Source organism: Lepidochelys kempii, chromosome 9 (assembly GCF_965140265.1).
Source record: "Lepidochelys kempii isolate rLepKem1 chromosome 9, rLepKem1.hap2, whole genome shotgun sequence".
Taxonomy (NCBI): domain Eukaryota; kingdom Metazoa; phylum Chordata; order Testudines; family Cheloniidae; genus Lepidochelys; species Lepidochelys kempii.
In genome coordinates this window covers 101,064,121-101,084,096 of record NC_133264.1, presented here as the reverse complement: position 1 = coordinate 101,084,096, position 19,976 = coordinate 101,064,121, and the positions used below count along the sequence as shown (strand labels likewise).

Here is a 19,976-nt window from a genome sequence, read left to right as displayed (position 1 = left end):
ATGAAACTACTTATTTGAATGGCCGAACATTATATGGAGCCAATTACAGTTTCTGCATGAGTACCTGTTTAAACGATATTTTAATGTACATGATTTTGTAAAGGAGGGCATGGCTTTTTTTAAATGAGCTGTATTTGAGAATGCACTCTATAAACAATAGCATATGTTAACAAGAGCCCATGAATTACTTTTACTTCAATGACAGGTTTCAGAGTAGCAGCCGTTAGTCTGTATTCGCAAAAAGAAAAGGAGGACTTGTGGCACCTTAGAGACGAACAAATTTATTTGAGCATAAGCTTTCGTGAGCTACATGCTCAAATAAATTTGTTTGTCGCTAAGGTGCCACAAGTCCTCCTGTTCTTTTTATTTCAATGGATTTTAGTTAAAGAACATTAAAATAATTTTATCTTCTAAATCTTTTAGCCATTGGGATTTTTATTTTCTTCTCAACTGGCTTTGATGCTTCAATTAAAGCGAGTAAGGAAGAAATAAAGCAATATTTTCTTCCTCATTCCTTAGCAAAATGAAATGAAATAGCGTTAGGTCAATTGGCACAAGAGTACAACTTAGTTTTTTTTACACCATCTGGCACACAAGGTTTTACCCTTGGTCTAAAGCAACAGTCTAAAAATACAATGGTGACATACCCAGAGCCCAACATTTTTGAGCGAGTCACATATTTACTAAGAAGGTAAACTTGTTTGTTTGGGAGGAAGCGGAAGAGATAAAAGAAAGGGAGTCAACTGTCCATCGTTCTGAAAGTTCTCAGAACACCATGGGAAAAATCAGTCAGAAAAGGTGTAGAATCAAACAAGTACTTAAACCCAGAAGTTCAAGAAAGCTTCTGTTGTGGGGATTTAATTTTTTTTTTTTTAAACATTTGTTCCCAAGAGTTTGATATTCTCAGCACAGAATTAAGTGTTGATAATTGGTGACACTGGTGAAAATGAGAAGCACTGGTGCAAAAGTGTGATGATGCAGGTGGTTATTTCCAAAATAAGTCCCTCTCAACAAACCTGTAAACACTGAAAAATATAAAGATTCCCAGCTTGAATTTTTTTAAAATCTAACTTGTGGTGATTTCTGTTATTGTAAAAAACTAAAGCAAAATCAGGAACAACATGATGTAAAATCCTGAAAGTCACAGCATAAACCTGAGATTTTGGAGGCTTTATCAAAACATCCTTAATGATTATTATGTATGTGTCACTAGTCCATATATTTCTTATTTAACTATGGATGTCATGGTTTGTCCCAAACGAGGAAAATAACTCTCAGTGACAATTTTTGTTAATAATACATTAAAACAGAAGTGATTGGGTATTATCAAATTAAATAGCATAAATAAAATGTATTTACATTATTTTCCAATCATTAGACAACATAATCAATTGTGCAACTTAAAACACCTAACACCAAAAACGTGAAGCATCATTTAAATCTTCACATATTACTGACCTTACAAAAAACTATTAAAATATTTTAAAATTCCCATTGTATCTATGTCAGACAAAGAAACTGCAAAAACATTTAAGACTATGAAGAGTCATCAATTACACAGGCACTTCACATGTAAACAATCTACCATACAACTGAAAAAATAGTTTGGCACAAACTTAGAAGATTGGAAAATACACCTTTTCCCTCTATAATGTTTTGTGTAATTACCATACATCCAACTAAATACTGGAGATGTTAGAAGGATATAAATTACAGTCAGAAGTGCAAGAAATAAAGAACTCAAATACAGAGCTATATGAAACAAAAATGGATTAAATGTGATCTGTCACTCAGATTTTCACGATCATACTGTAGCTGGTTTTTGTTTTATCTTTACATTTAATCCAAACGATTGACAAACTTTTTATAGTAGGGCTTTGTTTGGTGTGTGCGTGTGTGTGTTATCCTGCAAAACTAAACAGAATTTTCAATGTAGTAAAAAAAAAATCTAGCTTTTAAAAATAATGTCATGAAACATTCATGGGAAACTTGGAACTTATATTACCTGGACAGAGAATCTGATGATGTTAAAATCTCTCGTGCATCCAAGTTTTAAAACATCAGTATAACTGTATATTTAGGTAATAGTCAGTTTGAAATCAAAGTTTTATGTGTCCCTTCAAAGTAAGGCTCTGTCTAAAGTGTCTGGGCAGAAACTACTTCTGATGGCTTGGATGTTCCCATTCAGGAAGCTGAACTGCTTGGCAGCAATCTAAATCAATAGATCAATGATAAGTTGTCTGGTTTCCAAAAGTCAGGTTACACAGAGGAAAGCTGGGATGCTTTAGATGAAGGTAGTTCAAGCAGAGCCTGAACTGTAAGACCAACTTTCACTAGACCCCTTTCCTCCAAAATGTGATGAGGCAGGCAAAGCCTTTCCTGAAAAATAAAATGGTACATGCATCATATGTCAATCATTCTGCACAGCTTGGGTAAAAAGTGTACTTTTAAAAGACTTCAACACTCAAATACCTCACTATGACTAATTAGAGATCCATGTAGAAATCTTCTCTGGTCAATAAGTTTGCATATGCATCTATTGCTACAGCAACATTTTAAGTGTGACAAGGTGCTCAGAAGTTAAGTATATCTCACATAAGATCTGATAATTGCAGTGTGAAAAAATCACACACACAAATTAGTAAATTAGAGCAAAACAAAAACTAAAGACTGTTTCATTAAAATGTTAAACTAAGAAGAAATAAACACTATTTCTTAGAAGGTTCTGACAGTTTTAGTTTATTGACCATTTAGGGCCAGAGACTCCCATCTGCTTTCATAAACAGAGAGAGCAAAATGGAGTGAGGCAAAACGGGGTAGTGCTGGTCAGTGTCAGACTTCTTCCTTCCTGGTCCTTGCAGAAGCTGCACTACAAGTTGGCTGTAAGGAGGGTTACAATCTGCAAGAACTCAAGAATGAATCAGCTCCCACCTAACCCATAGGAATTCTCTTATAGGCATTACATTCAACATGAACCCTTTTTCTCTACAGCCAGTAGGAGAGTCATTGGGAACATGACTTCTGCAGGAGTTGTGCTGATACGGAGAGTGGGAGCAGAAGCACAGGGCTATAGCTAAGGAACTATGGTTTTCAGGGTTAAACCACTTTCCTGGCCTATTGAGGTGGAGTTTAACGGCCACTGGCAGAACAGTCATGTGGCTACTGCAAATATAGACTCATGGAGCTTCCTCTCCCCTAATGCACAGAAGAAAATGTGGCCCTTAATTTTTCCCTTCATGGAGGAGGTGGAAGAAGGAGCGTGGGTAAAATGAAAGTGAGGGACTAGTAACAAGGAATAGAGATGAGCTAGTACAGTTAAGAGCCATGCAAGCTTCTTCTATGTAGCTCTGCCAATGCACCTCGTGATCTGCAAAATTCCTTTCATTCTAGTCCAAGATCTTTTCTAGGCAGATATTGCCATTCATGCCACAATGTGCCACTAAACTAAGGGTTTCTGATAAACACACACACAGCTCTTCTCTAGCACTTTTCATCAGTAGATCTCAAAGCACTTCATAAAGAAGGTCACTATCGTTATCCCCTGAAACTGAGGCACAGGGAAGCGACCTGGCCAAGGTCACCCAGCAAGTCAGCTGCAGAGCCAGGAATGGAACACAGGTCTCCCAATTCCTATTTCACTGCTCTAGGCTTTCTAGATAACCCAGAAAAGTAAATGCTGACATATCCTGTCTGTGATTATTAATAAGTATATTAATCAATAAAGTGATTAGTATACCTGTGGCACGCCCAATTTTTTACAAGCATCAAGAAAGTTTTCAACATTTCTTCTGCACTTTGCCATACTGAGTTTAGGCTGTAAAGATAGGATGTTAGATCTTTGTTACGCATTTATAAAAGGACTTTATAATTATGATGCAAATTCAGTAACAGTTGTATTAGAAACAAGCAAAGTTAGAAAACTAATTTAAGGACATAGTACATAACAGACTGCTAAACCCTTGAGCCTTAATGTAGCACCAAATACTTGTTTATTGCATCCTGAAATAAAATGAAAATTGATAATATAACCATTTAAAATAGCGAAGATAATTCAGTTTTCTAGTGCTGAATTCCAACAGTTTGCTTTCACTTCAGATAGAATAAAAAGGATGTAGAGCTGACTCACCACTGCTGGTGATGGTACATGAATACTTGCAACAGAACGTGGCCTTATGTGATTGGCTAGATGGCAAAGAACAACCCCATCCATCAATGCTGCTCCAATGTCATCCGGCAAAATGACTTTCAACCTCGATTCAAGATTCTGTAAAACAGAAGAGCCCATAGTACATGCTATTCTTCTTCTACTCTGGGGGTCATACCCACACAGACACACCCAGAGATGGTTGGAGTGAAAACAAATTTTGCAGAGGTGGGGTGTCAGCCATCCGACAAGTGATAATGGAGTGGTGAGGGATGGAAGTACCTACACTTGTGTAGCAAGAGAGTCGGAGGAAGGAAGAAGTGCTATTCACCACACAAATTACAAGCCTTCATGGAAAAAGGGGCAGGAAGCACACTAGATTAATCATCTTAGGAGCTGAGCTTCTCCTAAACAGCTTAACTGGACATGAGCAAATTGCTACTACAGCAGGAGATGAGCTGCTATCATGGTATTATATAGGATATGGATTCAGTGTTTAAGTAACATCTCTGTACATCATGTGCTCTTTACATGTGTGCAGCCTCCGATGACATGCAGCTGGGAATCTGAGGCTGAATTAAAAATATAACTAACACATCATCAAGAAGAACTGACTGTTCTAAGTTTCTGTTATTTAACCATTATTTAGTAGCTGCATAAAAAAAGTTAACCTTTTTTAAATAATTAAGAATGTAACTTACAAAATGTTTTTCTGAATAGAGGCATATAGGAAAACATTTCTTCAAAACACTGAAATTTAGATCCAACATGGCATTATTCACACTCTTTTCAGCTAAGGTCCTTCCCCCAAAGCATGTCTGATGATTCAGGGATGATTCAAAACCCAGGGCCAACTCTTCAGATACATGCCAGAATGTACAGCTCACTAGTCAAGAGGTGGGTACCATTCTTTTTGTGCCATGTTACAACAGCATTTGGCTCTCAAGGGCCAAACGTATGGCCCAGATTCACATGGTGTAGGGGTATCCCAGCTGCACCCCCTTTCCTACCCTGGTAGGAGAGATGTTACCTACAACCTCCTAAAGCGGAGTTACAATACTGCGGTTATCACCCTTGCACTGCCTGGGCCACGTAGACAGGTTTTATAACAAGTACATGCTGGTGGTGCAAAGAAAAGTAAGCAAACAAGGGTGTGGCCCCACCAGTTTGAGCCTAAACAGCAAGTCATGGGCACGTACATTGCGAAGATGTCTTATTTGTTCCCTTTCTTCCCTTAAATGCTCCATTTTCCTCCTCATTGTAAATCCAGGGTCCACTACCCCATAGTCCTGGCGAGAGGAACGGTTGAAAGCTGTGATAAAACAGACAGTTGTCAATATTTGGAACACCCCCACTATGGAAAAAAAAATCCATCAGTAAAGATAAAAGAAGATCATAGTTATTGAAATGTTAAGCAGAACAAGTATGTTTCAATGCTATAAAGTGACTACAATAGCGTGAGGCTCAATGGGCTAGCAGCAACATGTAGTCTCTAGGTGTTAAAGGGAAGCACATTAGCTCTTCCTTCAAATGTCTGCATTTGTGCCTGGAAATTAGGTAGGTAGCAAATCTGTCTGGGTACACAACTATCCTTTCGTTTTTGACAGGTTATACCATACTGGTTTTAGAAAATATCTATTCTTATAGCTTTTTACTGTAGCCCAGCATAAAACTGTTGTGGAAGGAACTCCCTGAATTTTTTAAAAACCATAAATTATTAAAATAAATATTTAAAAGTAGGTCATGGGAGAAAGTTTATGAACCCACAAGTTACGACTATGAATTTTCTTATTGACCAAACCTTCATAATGCTGCACTGCTGCAATGGAAAGGACAACGTTAAGCATTCTAGTTTGCATTTGGTTTATCACTCTCCACTATCAAAAACCTTTGCAGGTGACTATTTTATTATTTGATTATCCTCATACTTGCAAATACCAATATCTTTGCAGTGTTTAACTTGGAAGAATTTTCATAATATTTAGAAATATTGTAACTTATTACACTTTTAAGTTTAATTCTTGTGAAAACACGTTGAAAGAGGAGGAAAGAATCTAGACATCCCCAATAGTGAGTATTTTATGTAACTTGTTCCTAATGCCAACACTGCATTCTACACATAAAAAATGTGTATTCTCGTCTTAACCACTGAGTCTATGGAAATATCCAAAGCATAAACTTCTTAAAAGGTGGAACTCTTCTTATAACACACTGTACATGAGAGTGAACTCTCCACAGAGATACAATAAATGACCAACTGCAGAATGCATTTTGATACTGAATGCTTACAAGCTAGTTTAAACAAGAACAAATTTGTTAAGATAGCAAAGATTGACCTAATGCATACTGTACAGAAGTACAGCAAGCTTTTCCTAATGAGCTCAGAAACTCCCACATGTTCAAGTGAAATTCCTCATTGTTTGGCCAAGGCGGTATTTCTTAACTATACTTGAACTAGTTAATACAGAACATGCATATGACTGATGCAAATCTCAGAAAATAACACTAACTAAAAATGTGTAGCCTTGCTTCCTAGTCTTCAGAAAATTAAGGTCTGCTTTAAATAACAATCTTTTACGAGGAGTTAGCAGCTCTCTGGAAGTGGCAAGGGTATGGCAGCCTCAATGTGCTGAGCTTAATGACGTTTGGCAAACTCTGAAACCCCACATATTATTTCAATGGACAAGAGCCCGCCCCTCTGTGAAACTCCCAACCATTGATTGCCAAAGGCCGTTCTGCATTGTTCCCCCCCCAATCCAGAGGATGGCCAAAGACACAAAAGAGAAATCAACAGAGCCCTGCAAATCCGCAGATATTTGCTTTATATCCCCGGATATCTGCATCTGCGGATATTCGGACCATTTTTGCTGATCTGCGCAGGGCTCTAGAAATCAATGTAGCAAATAACTGCAATTTCAGGACAGTGCAGTTATGAGCTTGTCAGAGTAGCTAGCCACGCCTCTTCCAACTGTGCACTTGCCAGAAGTCAACCGTGGGCACTGTACTATGTAGTGGCCCCTCCCCTTCTATTTGTTCCAAAGAGTCCCAGTATCACATCTCTGCTGTCCCAATCTTCAGCTCCAATGTGGGAAGCAAGATGTGCTGTGGCATACTGTATTAGAAACCACCACCTTACCTGATCTTGGTTTGAGACCAAACGGACCATGAGAGTTACTGTCTGTCCTTTCATAGTCCTGTTAAAGAGAGAGAATGTATCAAGTTTTCTGCAATTTTCTCCAATTCTTGATGAAAAATTAAAAAAAAAAGTTTTCACACCCTAAACTTTTGTTTCCATGATGACAATGTTTATTTTGATCATATTTTCAGAACATGAGAACCTGCTTTAACTTAATTGAAAAGCTATAATGATGGGGAAGACATTAAAATAAGAAAGCAGCGAATGAAGACTCACCATCCACAGATGAGAGAAAGACCTAAGCCTCTTCTAGGCACAAAAGTGGCAAAAGTTTAACTCAAATCTGTTTTTAAATCAACTTAAACTAGTGCAAGCCTCTGCTTGGACATATTTATAAGCTAGCTGTGAACACTAAGTGTGATCCCAGCCTTTGTGTGGATAATGTAACTAAATCTCTATAAAAGCCAATGCTAGTTAACTTGGTGCTACTTGTGTGTGCAAGCAAGGCCAGAACCACTTACAGAACAATGGGAAATGACAGCATGGGTAGGTTATTGTAGAATGAGCAGCTTGTAGGTAGACAGCCACTAATCCAAGGCTGTCTCTCCTCTGCTGGGACAGTACAAACCAAGATCTGGTGTAGACACCCTTTGCAGCTCAAATGGGGGGGGGGGGGGAGGGGCGGAAAATAGACCCAGGAGGGATTATCTTTCTGTTTTCAAGAAGAAATTACTTTCAGCAGCTGGGACAGTGGCCTTTCCCATCCCAAAAGGTGGCAAACGGAAACTAACTCCTCAGTCTCCTGATGTGCTTCAGATCCCCGATGTGCTTGGAATCGTCTCCCAGCCCCCTCCACTGTATACAGGAGACTTCTTCCTCATGCCACACCCTTGTGATCCCCCTCTGACAGTGGGTGGAAACCTTCAGCTTCATTGGGTGTCTTTTTTCTTGGGTCAGTACTGTAATGCAGCTGACAGCCAGGGAAACAACATGGGCAGGCCACAAAGCGTTTTCCTTCCTAACCTTCAAACAGCCAGAGAACCACACTGCCCAGGTAAAAGATGCATAAGGGAGTCACGACTGTGGGGATGAAACCCCTTAAACTAGAGGGGGGCCTTTCACAATTCTGGCTCCTCTAGGTCCTAAACCATAACTTGTTTTTAAAACTCTGAAATGTTACACATGTAGGTAGCTAACACACTGTCTCTGTTCAATATGAAAGCTATGATTTCTCTCTTCTAAAGTAGCTATTTTCACCAGCTACAATAAGAGAGGCAGAAAACAAATGCTGCTTTCTTATACACCAACCTTTTAAAAAAAAAAATCAGAGGGAGTGAGAGATTTGATGGTAGTGGAGGCAGGACAAGTTAAGGAAGTTAACAAGGAATCTGTCCTTGATTCCTACTTATTTCTGCTTTTAAATGATTTCACAACTGCACAATATTTCAATTCCTCTTTCAAAGCAAAGCCTATTGATGAACATTTTCTGGTTTGTCCACGAGTTACATGTTTTTGCACAGTGAACCACAATGAAAACAAATTAGCACATACAGAAAATGTTCACTGAAAGAAAAAAAACAAAAAACAAACTTGTACCTCAGATGATACAGGAGACTGTGGGGACACATTAGTATTATCACTGTCTTGCTAAAAAGAAATCAAAGAGATGAAATTATAAAATGAAAGTTATGATTTTGAATAGGTATAATATGAAATTATGAAAATGCATACAAAAGACATGACACATGCAACATTTCTTCCTCAAGCGTCAGGCAAAGTGGTAGTGACTACATCAAAAAAATTACAAATCAACTCAATACACATGTACAACAGCCATAATTTGACAAAGGGTATTTCCTGTTGTAAAACATCTTTATCTTGAACACCTCAATACACGGTAAAATGTGTAAGTCTATTATTCATTAAATACATTTCAATTTGATATATTTCATTTTCAAGCTAATGTTATTTTAAAATAAAGTCCTTTCATTTAGTTGTAAAATGTTTAAATCACAGAGCAGACCTTTATCTATAAACGTTATTTTGGAAAAGCTTAGAACTAGTTACTGCAGTTTTCCTTTAAAGATGGTCACAAAAATAGCATTCAAGTTGTCACTGGATCTTTCTTTGAGATCCAGCTTTTTCTACACTATAGAACAAATTTTCTCCAGATTTTAACTTTAGATGCATCTACTAATTCACACTTGAGTAACTATAGCAGTTGAACTGGTAACTGCGAACAATCCAAAGGATTGCTTTTTGTGTTTCCACATTGTTAAAGGACAAAAAAAGGTAAAGGAAGAATATTTCAGCCACCCTGACCTTGCAAATGGAAAGGTAACGGACAACATTATGGTTTGCCAGTGGTTTCGCTTTAAATATTTCCAACAAGAAACAAAAGACAAGACAAAAAGAAATGAGGGTAAAAAAATGAATTTCAAAAATAACATTAACTCTACCGTTACAATATTCCAGACTTTCAAATGCTAAGCATGAATGAATATGGTATTAGCTAGAGCTGTCAATTAAATCACAGTTAACTCACATGATTAAGTAAAAAAATTAATGGCGATTAATCACAATTTTAATTGCGCTGTTAAACAATAGAATACCAATTTATTAAATATTTTGGATGTTTTTCTACATATTCAAATATATTGATTTCTATTACAACACAATACAAAGTGCACTGTGCTCACTTCATATTATTTTTATTACAAATATTTGCACTGTAAAAATGATAAAAACAGTATTTTTCAATTCACCTCATACAAGTACTCTCTATATTGTGAAAGTGCAACTTACAAATGTAGATTTTTTTTTTTTGGTTACATAACTGCACTCGAAAACAAAACAGTGTAACATTTTACAGCCCACAAGTCCACTCAGTCCTACTCCTTGTTCAAGCAATCACTAAGAGAAACAAGTTTGTTTACATTTACAGAAGATAATGCTGCCCACTTCTTATTTACAATGCCACCTGAAAGTGAGAGCAGGCATTTGCATGGCACTTTTGTAGCCGGCATTGCAAGGTATCTATGTGCCAGATATGCTAAACATTCATATGCCCCTTCATGCTTTGGCCACCATTTCAGACGACTTGCTTCCATGCTGATGATGCTCGTTAAAAAAATAATGCGTTAATTAAATTTGTGACTGAACTCCATGGGGGAGAATTGTACATCTCCTGCCCTGTTTTATCTGCATTCTGCCATATATTTCATGTTCTAGCAGTCTTGGATGATGACCCAGTACATTGTTTTAAGAACACTTTCACTGCAGATTTGACAAAATGCAAAGAAGGTACCAATGTGAGATTTCTAAAGATAGCTACAGCACTTGACCAAAGGTTTAAGAATCTGAAGTGCCTTTCAAATCTAAGAGGGATGAGATGTGGAGCATACTTTCAGAAGTCTTAAAAGAGCAACACTCTGATGTGGAAACTGCAGAACCCGAACAACCGAAAAAGAAAATCAACCTTCTCCTGGTGGCATCTGACTCAGATAATGAAAATAGACATGCGTTGGTCTGCACTGCTTTGGATCATTACTGAGCAGAACCTGTCATCAGCATGGATGCATGTCTTCTGGAAGGGTGGTTGAAGCATCAAGGGACATATGAAACTTTAGTGCATCTGGCACGTAAATATCTTGCAACGCCGGCTACAACAGCGCCATGCGAACGCCTGTTCTCACTTTCAGGTGACATTGTAAACAAGAAGTAGGCAGCATTATCTCCTGCAAATGTAAACAAACTTGTCTGTGTGATTGGCTGAACAAGAAATAGGACTGAGTGGACTTGCAGGCTCTAAAGTTTTACATTGTTTTGTTTTTGAATGCAGTTTTTTTGTACATAATTCTACATTTTTAAGTTCAACTTTCATGATAAAGAGATTGCACTACAGTACTTGTAGTAGGTGAATTGAAAAATACTATTTTTTGTTTTTCGTGGTGCAAATATTTGTAATAAAAAAAATAAAGTGAGCACTGCACACTTTGTATTCCGTGTTGTAATTGAAATCAATATTTCAAAATGTAGAAAACATCCAAAAATATTTAAATAAATGGAATTCTATTATTAACAGCGTGATTAATCGTGTGATTAATCACAATTTTTTTAATCTCGACAGCCCTAGTATTAGCATTTCATGCTGATAGATGCTATGGAAATAATATGGTGCAAAAAGCATAAGGAAATATTAACAGGCTTTTTGTGGAAGAGTCACTTCATCTGAAGTACCTAAGATTGTGTACAGTATATATATATAGCAGTGTATATATTGCCTTTGTTTAATTTAATATCTGAACTATTACTAGTTCGGTACTATACTGGTACTAAAGTGTAAAAATCCCCCACAGGCTTCATTGTCTCATTGTTTCCTTGTGTTCCCATCTGTCTGTATGGAACTGTTGTCTCTTGCTTTATACTTAGATTGTAAGGTCTTTGGGGGCATGGACAGTCTCTTTGTTATGTTTCTACAGCACCCAGCACAGCATGATCCTGGTCCATGACTACGTTCCTAGGTGCTACAGTAATACAAACAAAAATTTTCTGAAGTTTTTATCATCACTATCATGTCTCACCTCATCATTTTCATTTCCACTTGAACTCTTTCTGGAAGACTTATACTGCAAAACAGAAACAAGTTTTGTTTTTTAAACAGGAAACATGGGTTTCATTTGTATCAAATGGAATCTCTATCAGTCAAATTGCCAGATAGGCATCATTCAGTAAACGTTTTTAAATAGTGAAGGGCTCGGGGCTGGGAGTTAGCACTTTCTAGTCCTGACTGCCACTGACTCCTGACGTGATCCCAAGCAGGTCACGTTACTTACCTTTGTCCATCCACATTACTTACCTATGTAACAGGGCTGCTGCCAAGCTCGCAGTGCTGCAGAAGTAAAAACAAAAGGTTACTCACCTTGTGAAGTAACAGTGGTTCTTTGAGAGGCATGTCCCTATGAGTGCTTCACATCAGGTGCACATGCACCTCTCCAGCCCTTGATCAGAGATTTTCCATTAGCAGTGTCCATTTGGCCTGCTCATGCCCTCTATACAACCTCGTGCCACACTCTGAGGGCATATAGGGCTATACAGGCAAACTGCCTTCAATTCTTCTGTATCTGAATGACTAACAAGAACAGTTTGAAGCAGAGCAGAAGGAAGGCAGTAGTGAAGCACCATAGGGACACATATCTTGAAGAACTACAGTTACTGCATAATTACTTCTTTGAGTAGTGTCCTTATGGGTGCTCCACTTCAGGTGACACCCAAGCAGTATGCTTACTAGGAGGGAGCGAGCTTCGGAATCAAGTCCAAGACCGAAGACAGTACAGCAGAACCAAGTGCTGCATCAGATATGATGGTGTGGACTAATGCATAGGGTTGACAAAGGTATGCACTGAAGCCCATGAAGCAGCTCTGCAGATCTCAGATGCTGGAATATTTTTGAGTAATGCTGTGGAAGTTGCTTGTGATCTTGTAGAGTTTGCTACAGTCCTTTGGGGAGGCAAAGCACCAGCTGCATCATACCAAGCACTAATACAGCCAGAAATCCATCTCAGTAGTCTCCATGAAGAGATCATGTACTTCTTTGACCTTTAAGCAATGGAGATAAAGAGTCTAGGTGATTTCCGAAATTGTTTAGTCTTATCCATATAAAAGGCCAACGTACATCAGACAAACAACATTTGAAGGGAAAGCTCCTGCTGAGATTTATGTGGTTTAGGAAAAAACACTGGTTAAGACGGAAATTCGACAGCATCTCAGGTAAGAACTTTGGGTGCAGTCACTGAGACCTTGTCCTTGAAAAATATTGTGTGGGGGTCTACCATCAAGACTCCAATTTCTCCAACCCTGAGGGCTGACGTGATATCTACTAGAAAGGCCATCTTCATAGATAAGTGAAGCAAGGAGCAGGTCGCCATAGATTAAAACGGAGGTCCCATAAGGTATCTAAGTACCCAGTTGAGATTTGAAGTCTGAGCAGGATCCTTAACCTGTGGGTAAAGATTACCCAGACCTTAATAAATCTCGATGACATTGGGTGCACAAAAACAGAAAATCCCTCGAGAGGGGAATGAACAGCTGATACTGCAGTGAGATGAACTTTAATAGAGCTAAGTGATACGCCTGATTTGTTAAATCCAGCAGATAATTGAACATGGCTGATGGAGGAGAAGTTTCAGGCAGTGATGGTGACACCAGCTGTTGAACCTCTTCCATTTCTGAAGGTAAATAATTAGCGTTAACTCCCTTTTACTGTTTAATAATATTTGTACTCCTGTCAAGAAGCTGGATTCTAATCCCATGAACCAACTAGGAGCCATGCCTGGAGATGGAGGACCTGTAGGTGGAGGTGAAGCATATGACCTGCATCCTGGGAGAGGAGTTGAGGGACCATTGGAAGCTTGAGCACCAGTTGGATACATAGGTGAAGCAGGTAAAGATACCAAACTTGTGTCGGTCAGGTCGGTACTACAAGGATAACCCTGGTCTTGTTTTGCCTGATCTTGTTCATCACTCTTAGCATTAGTAGTGTTGGAGTGAATGTATAGAACAAGTCCTCTGTCCAAGGAAGCAGAAAGGTGTCTCCCAAAGAGAGGCGACTTAGGCCTCCTCTTCAGCAGGATAAGGGAAACTTCCTGTTGGTGGATGTGGTGAACAGATCCATCTGTGGAAGTTCCCATCTCTGAAATATTCCATGAAGGATTTGGAGAGTCCAACTCCCATTCGTAGTCCTGGGAGGAGTGCCTGCTGAGCAACAGGCTTTGACATTTTGGACTCCAGGAAAGCAGCTGATATCTGAATCCGATTGGCTATACAGCAGTTCCATAATTTTATAGCTTTGGGGTACTGGGAAGGGGATATTGCTCCTTCCTGTCTGCTGATATAGAACATGCAAGCAACATTATCTGTAAGTGATTCTGATTGATTTACCCTTGATAAGGCATCAGAACTCTAGAGGAATATCTTGGACTTCTTTACATTTAGCTGGAGACCCAATTCTGGAAGAGGGAGAGAGCTGTCTGTGTGGAAATTAGCACTGCTTTGTAAGACTGGATACAGGAAGACTAAAACTGCTTCTTACTGAAGATAAGCAGCCACCACCACTTATAGTAGAAAGAAAGCCTGAGACAAGAGGCCTTGTATCAGAAGCCCAATACGAGGCCTAAGACTTCAACAAAAGTAGTGGTCAAGCCTTGCTAATATAAAGCAAAGTTAGCGGAAGTCAGGCTCTGCCTGTGTGCAGGCTCACAGAACCTGGCAAGAACAGGGCTGGTATTGCAGAAACATATACACTCCTAAGTGCTAAGCACAGGACACTCACGCAAGCACATCCCAGAAGGGTGGTACCAGAACACCCCTACACCATGTATGGTAGGAACACACTCCCCGAAGATGTTGCAAGGATACACTGACCTCCTCTTAGAGATAAGGTCAGGATGACAGTGTGATGAACAGAGATGTTTTGATTGAACCAACCTGTATAAGGTAATGTGTGGTAAACCACATCAGGGAGCAGTAACTAACGACGTCTGAGGGGCATCACACAACTTGTTTGTACTGGTGTATAAAGATTGATCTTTAGAGGGAGCGTCTTTGTCTGGCTTAGGGGGCAGTGGAAAGTCCCACCACTGATTGAGCTGGTCCATTGTCATGGGCATCCAGGTGCTAGTGTAACTGCAGACATTGATCCGGGGACCTAGGACCATGATTCGTTGGCAATAAACCTGGCCATGTGCCTTCGCTACTAAACCAAGTCTTGTGGTCTTATTGAGCAGTTCTATCTAGGTCTGCTGTGTCCACTATCTGCGCAGAGCTGGGACAGCACCCTGAAAGAACACACACATGCAGCCAAGATCTGACAATACCACTAAAAGCTTTAAGAACACCTCTGGGGCTGAAGAGAGGTCAAAAGGAAGTACTCGATATTGAAAATGATCCTGGCCCATGACACCGGAGTGCAAGTATTTCCTGTGTATGGGATGTATCACTGTTTGAACCAGTGCTTGCCAATACTAACAATGTCTCCACAGGTGAACAGGAAGAAGGACTGAAGGGTAACTGTGAGGGAATTCCTGCTGCCCCTGTGGTGCATGATGAAGGATGCAAGTAGTGTGCCATGTGAAAGGGAGGATTAAATACTAACAGGGCCAGTCGACTAATCCTAGATAGCTTAAAGGATCTGCCACACTCTGTATCCACCTCATTGGATATAACAAAATACCTGGGTTAAGAATTCATCAGCCTGTTAAGGGTACCAAAAATAAAGGAATTGAAGAAAAGTTGTTGGAGAGCAGGGCCAGCATTGGCCATTACCACATAGGGAACTGTAACCAATCTCCTAGATGGCCGGGTCCACCCAGCCCTTATGGAAGTCGTGGGACCCCATCTCCCCATTACTCCTTCATAAGAATGGGGAAACAAAGAATCAATGAGAGTCCAAAGACTGGCTTGGACAGGTCATAGCATAATGTTCAGTTTCCTAGTGCCTCTGGGAATCCCTCACTCACAATGAGCTAGAATGGTGACCCCTGCCAGTATGGAGGAGAGGTCATGTTACTAAAATAAAAGGCATTGCATATTCCGAGGTCGCTGGGAAAACGTTGTACACTAGTGAATGTTGCACCCACTCTAATAAGGAAAGTCTATGTATATGCTCTTATAATGTACTGACAAATCTGTCTAGGTTCAAAGTGGCCGTCACAGAGAAACTAGGTATCCTGCAGGTCAAACGCCGAAAACCATTAAATTATTAAGGGCAGAATTCAATTGCCTTAATTATGAAACCATTCTTTCTGCAGTCTTCTGCCTCACTCACTACACACCTCTAAACTTCTGGAACAAATGAAGCCTGGGACTACAGACAATAGCTTCCTTTACTAGACAATCCTGGTTCATCCCCATGGGGAGCATCCTATGCACTGAATGAGGAATGGGTCATATGAGGAAACAGAAGACTGCATCCCTGTTCTTAGCTCAGGCACTCAGACCTAGACCCAGCACAGTCTGCAGCAACCCATAATTGCAATTGCAGGGAAACTCCTGCTCAGCCCTGGGCTGGAGCATGCCCAGTGCAGAGATCACCTTTGGAGCTTCTCGCTGCTAAAATTTAAGATGTCTCTACTGAGCATGCGAGAGCTGCAATTTTTCAAAGGCTTATAATTTGGCCAAATTTGGGTAGATTTTCAAGGGGACAGCAAAAGGCACATCCTGGACACAAAGGCCACCATCCTGTCAAATGTCAAGTCCCTATTCCAGAGCAGGAGCACTAGAGATTTTTTAAAGAAATGGTCACCAGAATTTTATAACATGGGCAAAGCAACGTTCTTTGAAATGATAAACATTTTAGTTACAATTAAAAAAAAACAACGCCCCCCCCCACACACCAGTTTATGGAAGACACCCGGCATGGAAAATTACAGCCTGACCGTTAAAAATTTGGCCCAAGTTATAAGCTACTGAAAACAGGGTCTTATAATAGCAATGGTAGAGCAACCTTAATAACAGCATTTCCAGCCCCACCCAAGAGCTATATCAATTTGAGCTGAAGTTTTCCCATGTTAGGTGTCTACCTCAGTCTGATATATACTAATATTAATTTCAGCTATAAATGGTTCTAATTTGCAGAAGTGTTCAGCACACACAGCTGCAACTGAAGTCAACTGGAACTATACTTTGAACATATATAGTCCTATCAAAGTACAAAGTATGCTGAAAAATCAGAACCTCGGTGTTTTAAGTTGGGCATCCAAAATTAGAGGAGATGACAATTTTGGCTTTAATCTCTCTATGTTTAAATCCCCCAACTGTAAAATTAGAATAATACCACCACCTAACCTCTCAGGCATATTGTGAAGCTAAATTCAATCAAGTTTGAGAAACACTCAGATACTATGACGACAGAATCACAGGAAACACCCAATAGAAAATTAATTATTTTGTATTGGACCTGGGTTTGAATGGTGTACATTAAATGAGATCTGAGGCCACACTGAAAGCACAAAACAAAAAGAAATATTGACTAACTATTCACTGTATGTTTTATTCTATTAAAATTTTTTCTCAATATAATTTTTGCAATTTTGATGGTCATTTCAGCTAAGGGCCATACAAACGGTTAAACCTGCCAAAAAGCAAATGTGAATGGAAAGCAAAAAAAAAGTACATGAAGAAATAATCCTACAATTGCAAAATACCAAACTAGGAAGTACTGTGTGCAACTAGTGCCTTGAAAAAGCCAGATTCCATTCACATAGGTAGCGGACCACACAGAAAGAAGATGAGTAAGATCAATGAGGTATCTCCACAACACCATCTTCTCAGAGAGATGGTGTTCAGTAGCCATATACTACTACAGTCATCATAGTTTTCACAGCCACAATCACTTTACAGATGACACCACAATGGCTGAGCAAATAAAAATCTTTTCTGATGAGGCCACTGATTTAACCATGCAAAGAATTCTATCCAGAATGACAATGTGATGGTTAGTTACGAAATGCAGAAATGTATAGCCAGGATGTGTTGCAGTGAGAAAGAAAAGCCCTTTTCACTCTTGACAGTAATGCCAACATGAGATCTCATATGACGGAAAGCACATCCATATGTGCAGTGATGTAAACCAAAGCACTACGAGGCTCTACTCAGGTAACATATTGCACAGCAGCCCACCAGTACAAAACAGTTCAGAACGCTGAACTCCACAGTTCAATAAGTATCGACAAGCATATAGACATAGCTGTCACCTACCATACTCTCATTCTTTAGAGCGCACACACACACTGAAATAATGTAAAAAGACATCAGGAAATCAAGTATACAGAATGGAATCAACTACATGTGCACAGAAGGACAAAACAGGCACAGACCACTGTATGGAAGTATGATGTGATATAAGTTAAGCACAAATTCAAAGGTGACACACACATACACGGCTGACCTAGCTTTTTCTGGTACAACGGGATAAGACAGGGTGGATTAACAGGCTACATATCACTGGAACTAGCATAGACACCGTTACAGCATTAAAAAAGTGCTTTTGCTGGTATAGTTTACTTTGTTCACCAAACTGATATAAGCTAGACTGGCAAAAGCCCTTTTTGGCCAGTATAACTGTGTCTGCACTGGGAAGGTTTTGCTGATATAGCTATATTGACAAGGCTTTTAGGTGTAGACAAGGCTTTAGTCTAAACACCACAAGGAGATGAGTTCTGATTCTCAGACAGTTCCCTACCCTTATTGTTCTCAATGTATTATGTGAGGGTAATGTTGTGTGTGTATATATATACATATACACACATATATATATATACACACACACATATATTATATATACTGCCGTTAGTTTGGGTACATTTTTCATACTCTGTGATGTGTCCTACTGCAAACTGATATGCCCTTCCACCTTGACTATGAATAACTAGTCTCTGGAAATGATTTTCCAACCAGTTATGAACCTTTAATAGCTCCATTATCTTATAACCTTATAATAGCTCCATCAAGACTGTATTTCCCTAGTTTATGTATATTGTATTTTTTTTTTTAATATTTCCCTAGTTTGTGTGTATTTCCCTAGCATGGCTTCATTTACTGGGAGAGCAACCCAACCAGAGCCTGCCGACTGCGGGATACTCAGGAACGTATGCTGAAAATCCTGGACTTCTAAGGAGATTTTGAGCTGTTCTACCTCTCTCCTTAACAGCTCCTGGAACAGTCTATGATTGTCCAGTGGAGAGGGAGAGGCTGGGGCATCCACCTCATCAAGAGCAAAGGACAATATCCCTGTCAGAACCAGTGGTACCAATGGATCCTGCTGATCTTCCCCTTCTTCCACCGACAGGGGTGGGGAGGGATCTCCCCTCCTAGAAGGTCTAGGAGAGGATCTGCTTTTATGTTTGCGCGCACCCCTTACTCTCATCAGGGGGCTCAGCCAAAGAGTCCTTACCTGTCCCCCTCTCTGCTCCAGAGAGTCACATATAGTACTAGGGGACACACTCGTTGCCAATTCTGGATGATGTACCGGGAGGTCTCCCCAGCCTGGGCCTGACTGGAGCCTTGCTGTACTCCATAAGGTGCTTCCGAAGCCAAAGATATCGCAGAAAAGCACAGCAGATATTGCATTTAATGGAGATATGAGCTTCTCCGAGGCAGTAGAGGCAGTAATGGTTATCGTTGCTGGCCAAAAAAGGAGCAAGGGGAGGAGACATGGTTTTTGAAACCTGGTATCCTAGGCATAATCTAAGTCCCATGCTGGGAGATTGGAAAGATTATAACGAAGTATCAGCTCTGGACATTGGAGGATTCTACCTCAGGCCATGCGGTGCTAAGAAAGAGGCGGTGTGTCAGCCTCACTCCTTATATCCTCAGCGTGGAGCACAGGGGCACAGGTGTGGACTGACGGACACTATTTGCAATAATTCTCCGGTTTCAGGAGGATGGAGCACATATGTATTCACAGTTGAATATACAGAGGCACCGGCACTCAAAGAAGAAATGTGCTATTGGATTCAGTTTATTTATACCTGCTGTCACACTGGTAAAGTGGTCACACCTTTACAGCTAGTAGGGCTAATCTGAAACTTCTCAAAAAACACCACAACTATCTCCAGAAGTTGGGGGGAAAAACTGACGCCTGCTCTGTTGCCTGTGATCTTGTGCCTGTTTTGCATCATGCAGACACTGACATCTTGT

At 39.8% G+C, this 19,976-nt stretch overlaps 1 protein-coding gene across 10 annotated transcripts in view; it reads right to left on the bottom strand.

Annotated features, from left to right (window-relative positions):
* LRCH2 (leucine rich repeats and calponin homology domain containing 2) overlaps nucleotides 1-19,976 on the bottom strand; it is a 93,482-nt gene that overhangs the window by 10,282 nt on the left and 63,224 nt on the right. For 6 of the 10 annotated variants that reach the window (XM_073358583.1, XM_073358574.1, XM_073358578.1 and 3 more), the window contains 7 exons: nucleotides 11,864-11,908; nucleotides 8,877-8,927; nucleotides 7,281-7,338; nucleotides 5,344-5,456; nucleotides 4,127-4,264; nucleotides 3,737-3,814; nucleotides 1,337-2,379 (listed from right to left, as the gene is read on the bottom strand). In XM_073358583.1, coding sequence (XP_073214684.1) covers nucleotides 2,260-2,379; nucleotides 3,737-3,814; nucleotides 4,127-4,264; nucleotides 5,344-5,456; nucleotides 7,281-7,338; nucleotides 8,877-8,927; nucleotides 11,864-11,908 — 603 coding nt within the window. In that variant the 3' untranslated portion in view covers nucleotides 1,337-2,259. Of the gene's footprint in view, nucleotides 1-1,336; nucleotides 2,380-3,736; nucleotides 3,815-4,126; nucleotides 4,265-5,343; nucleotides 5,457-7,280; nucleotides 7,339-8,876; nucleotides 8,928-11,863; nucleotides 11,909-19,976 lie in introns of those variants that run through there. The other 4 variants (XM_073358575.1, XM_073358581.1, XR_012160642.1 and 1 more) reach the window with 3 other exon arrangements.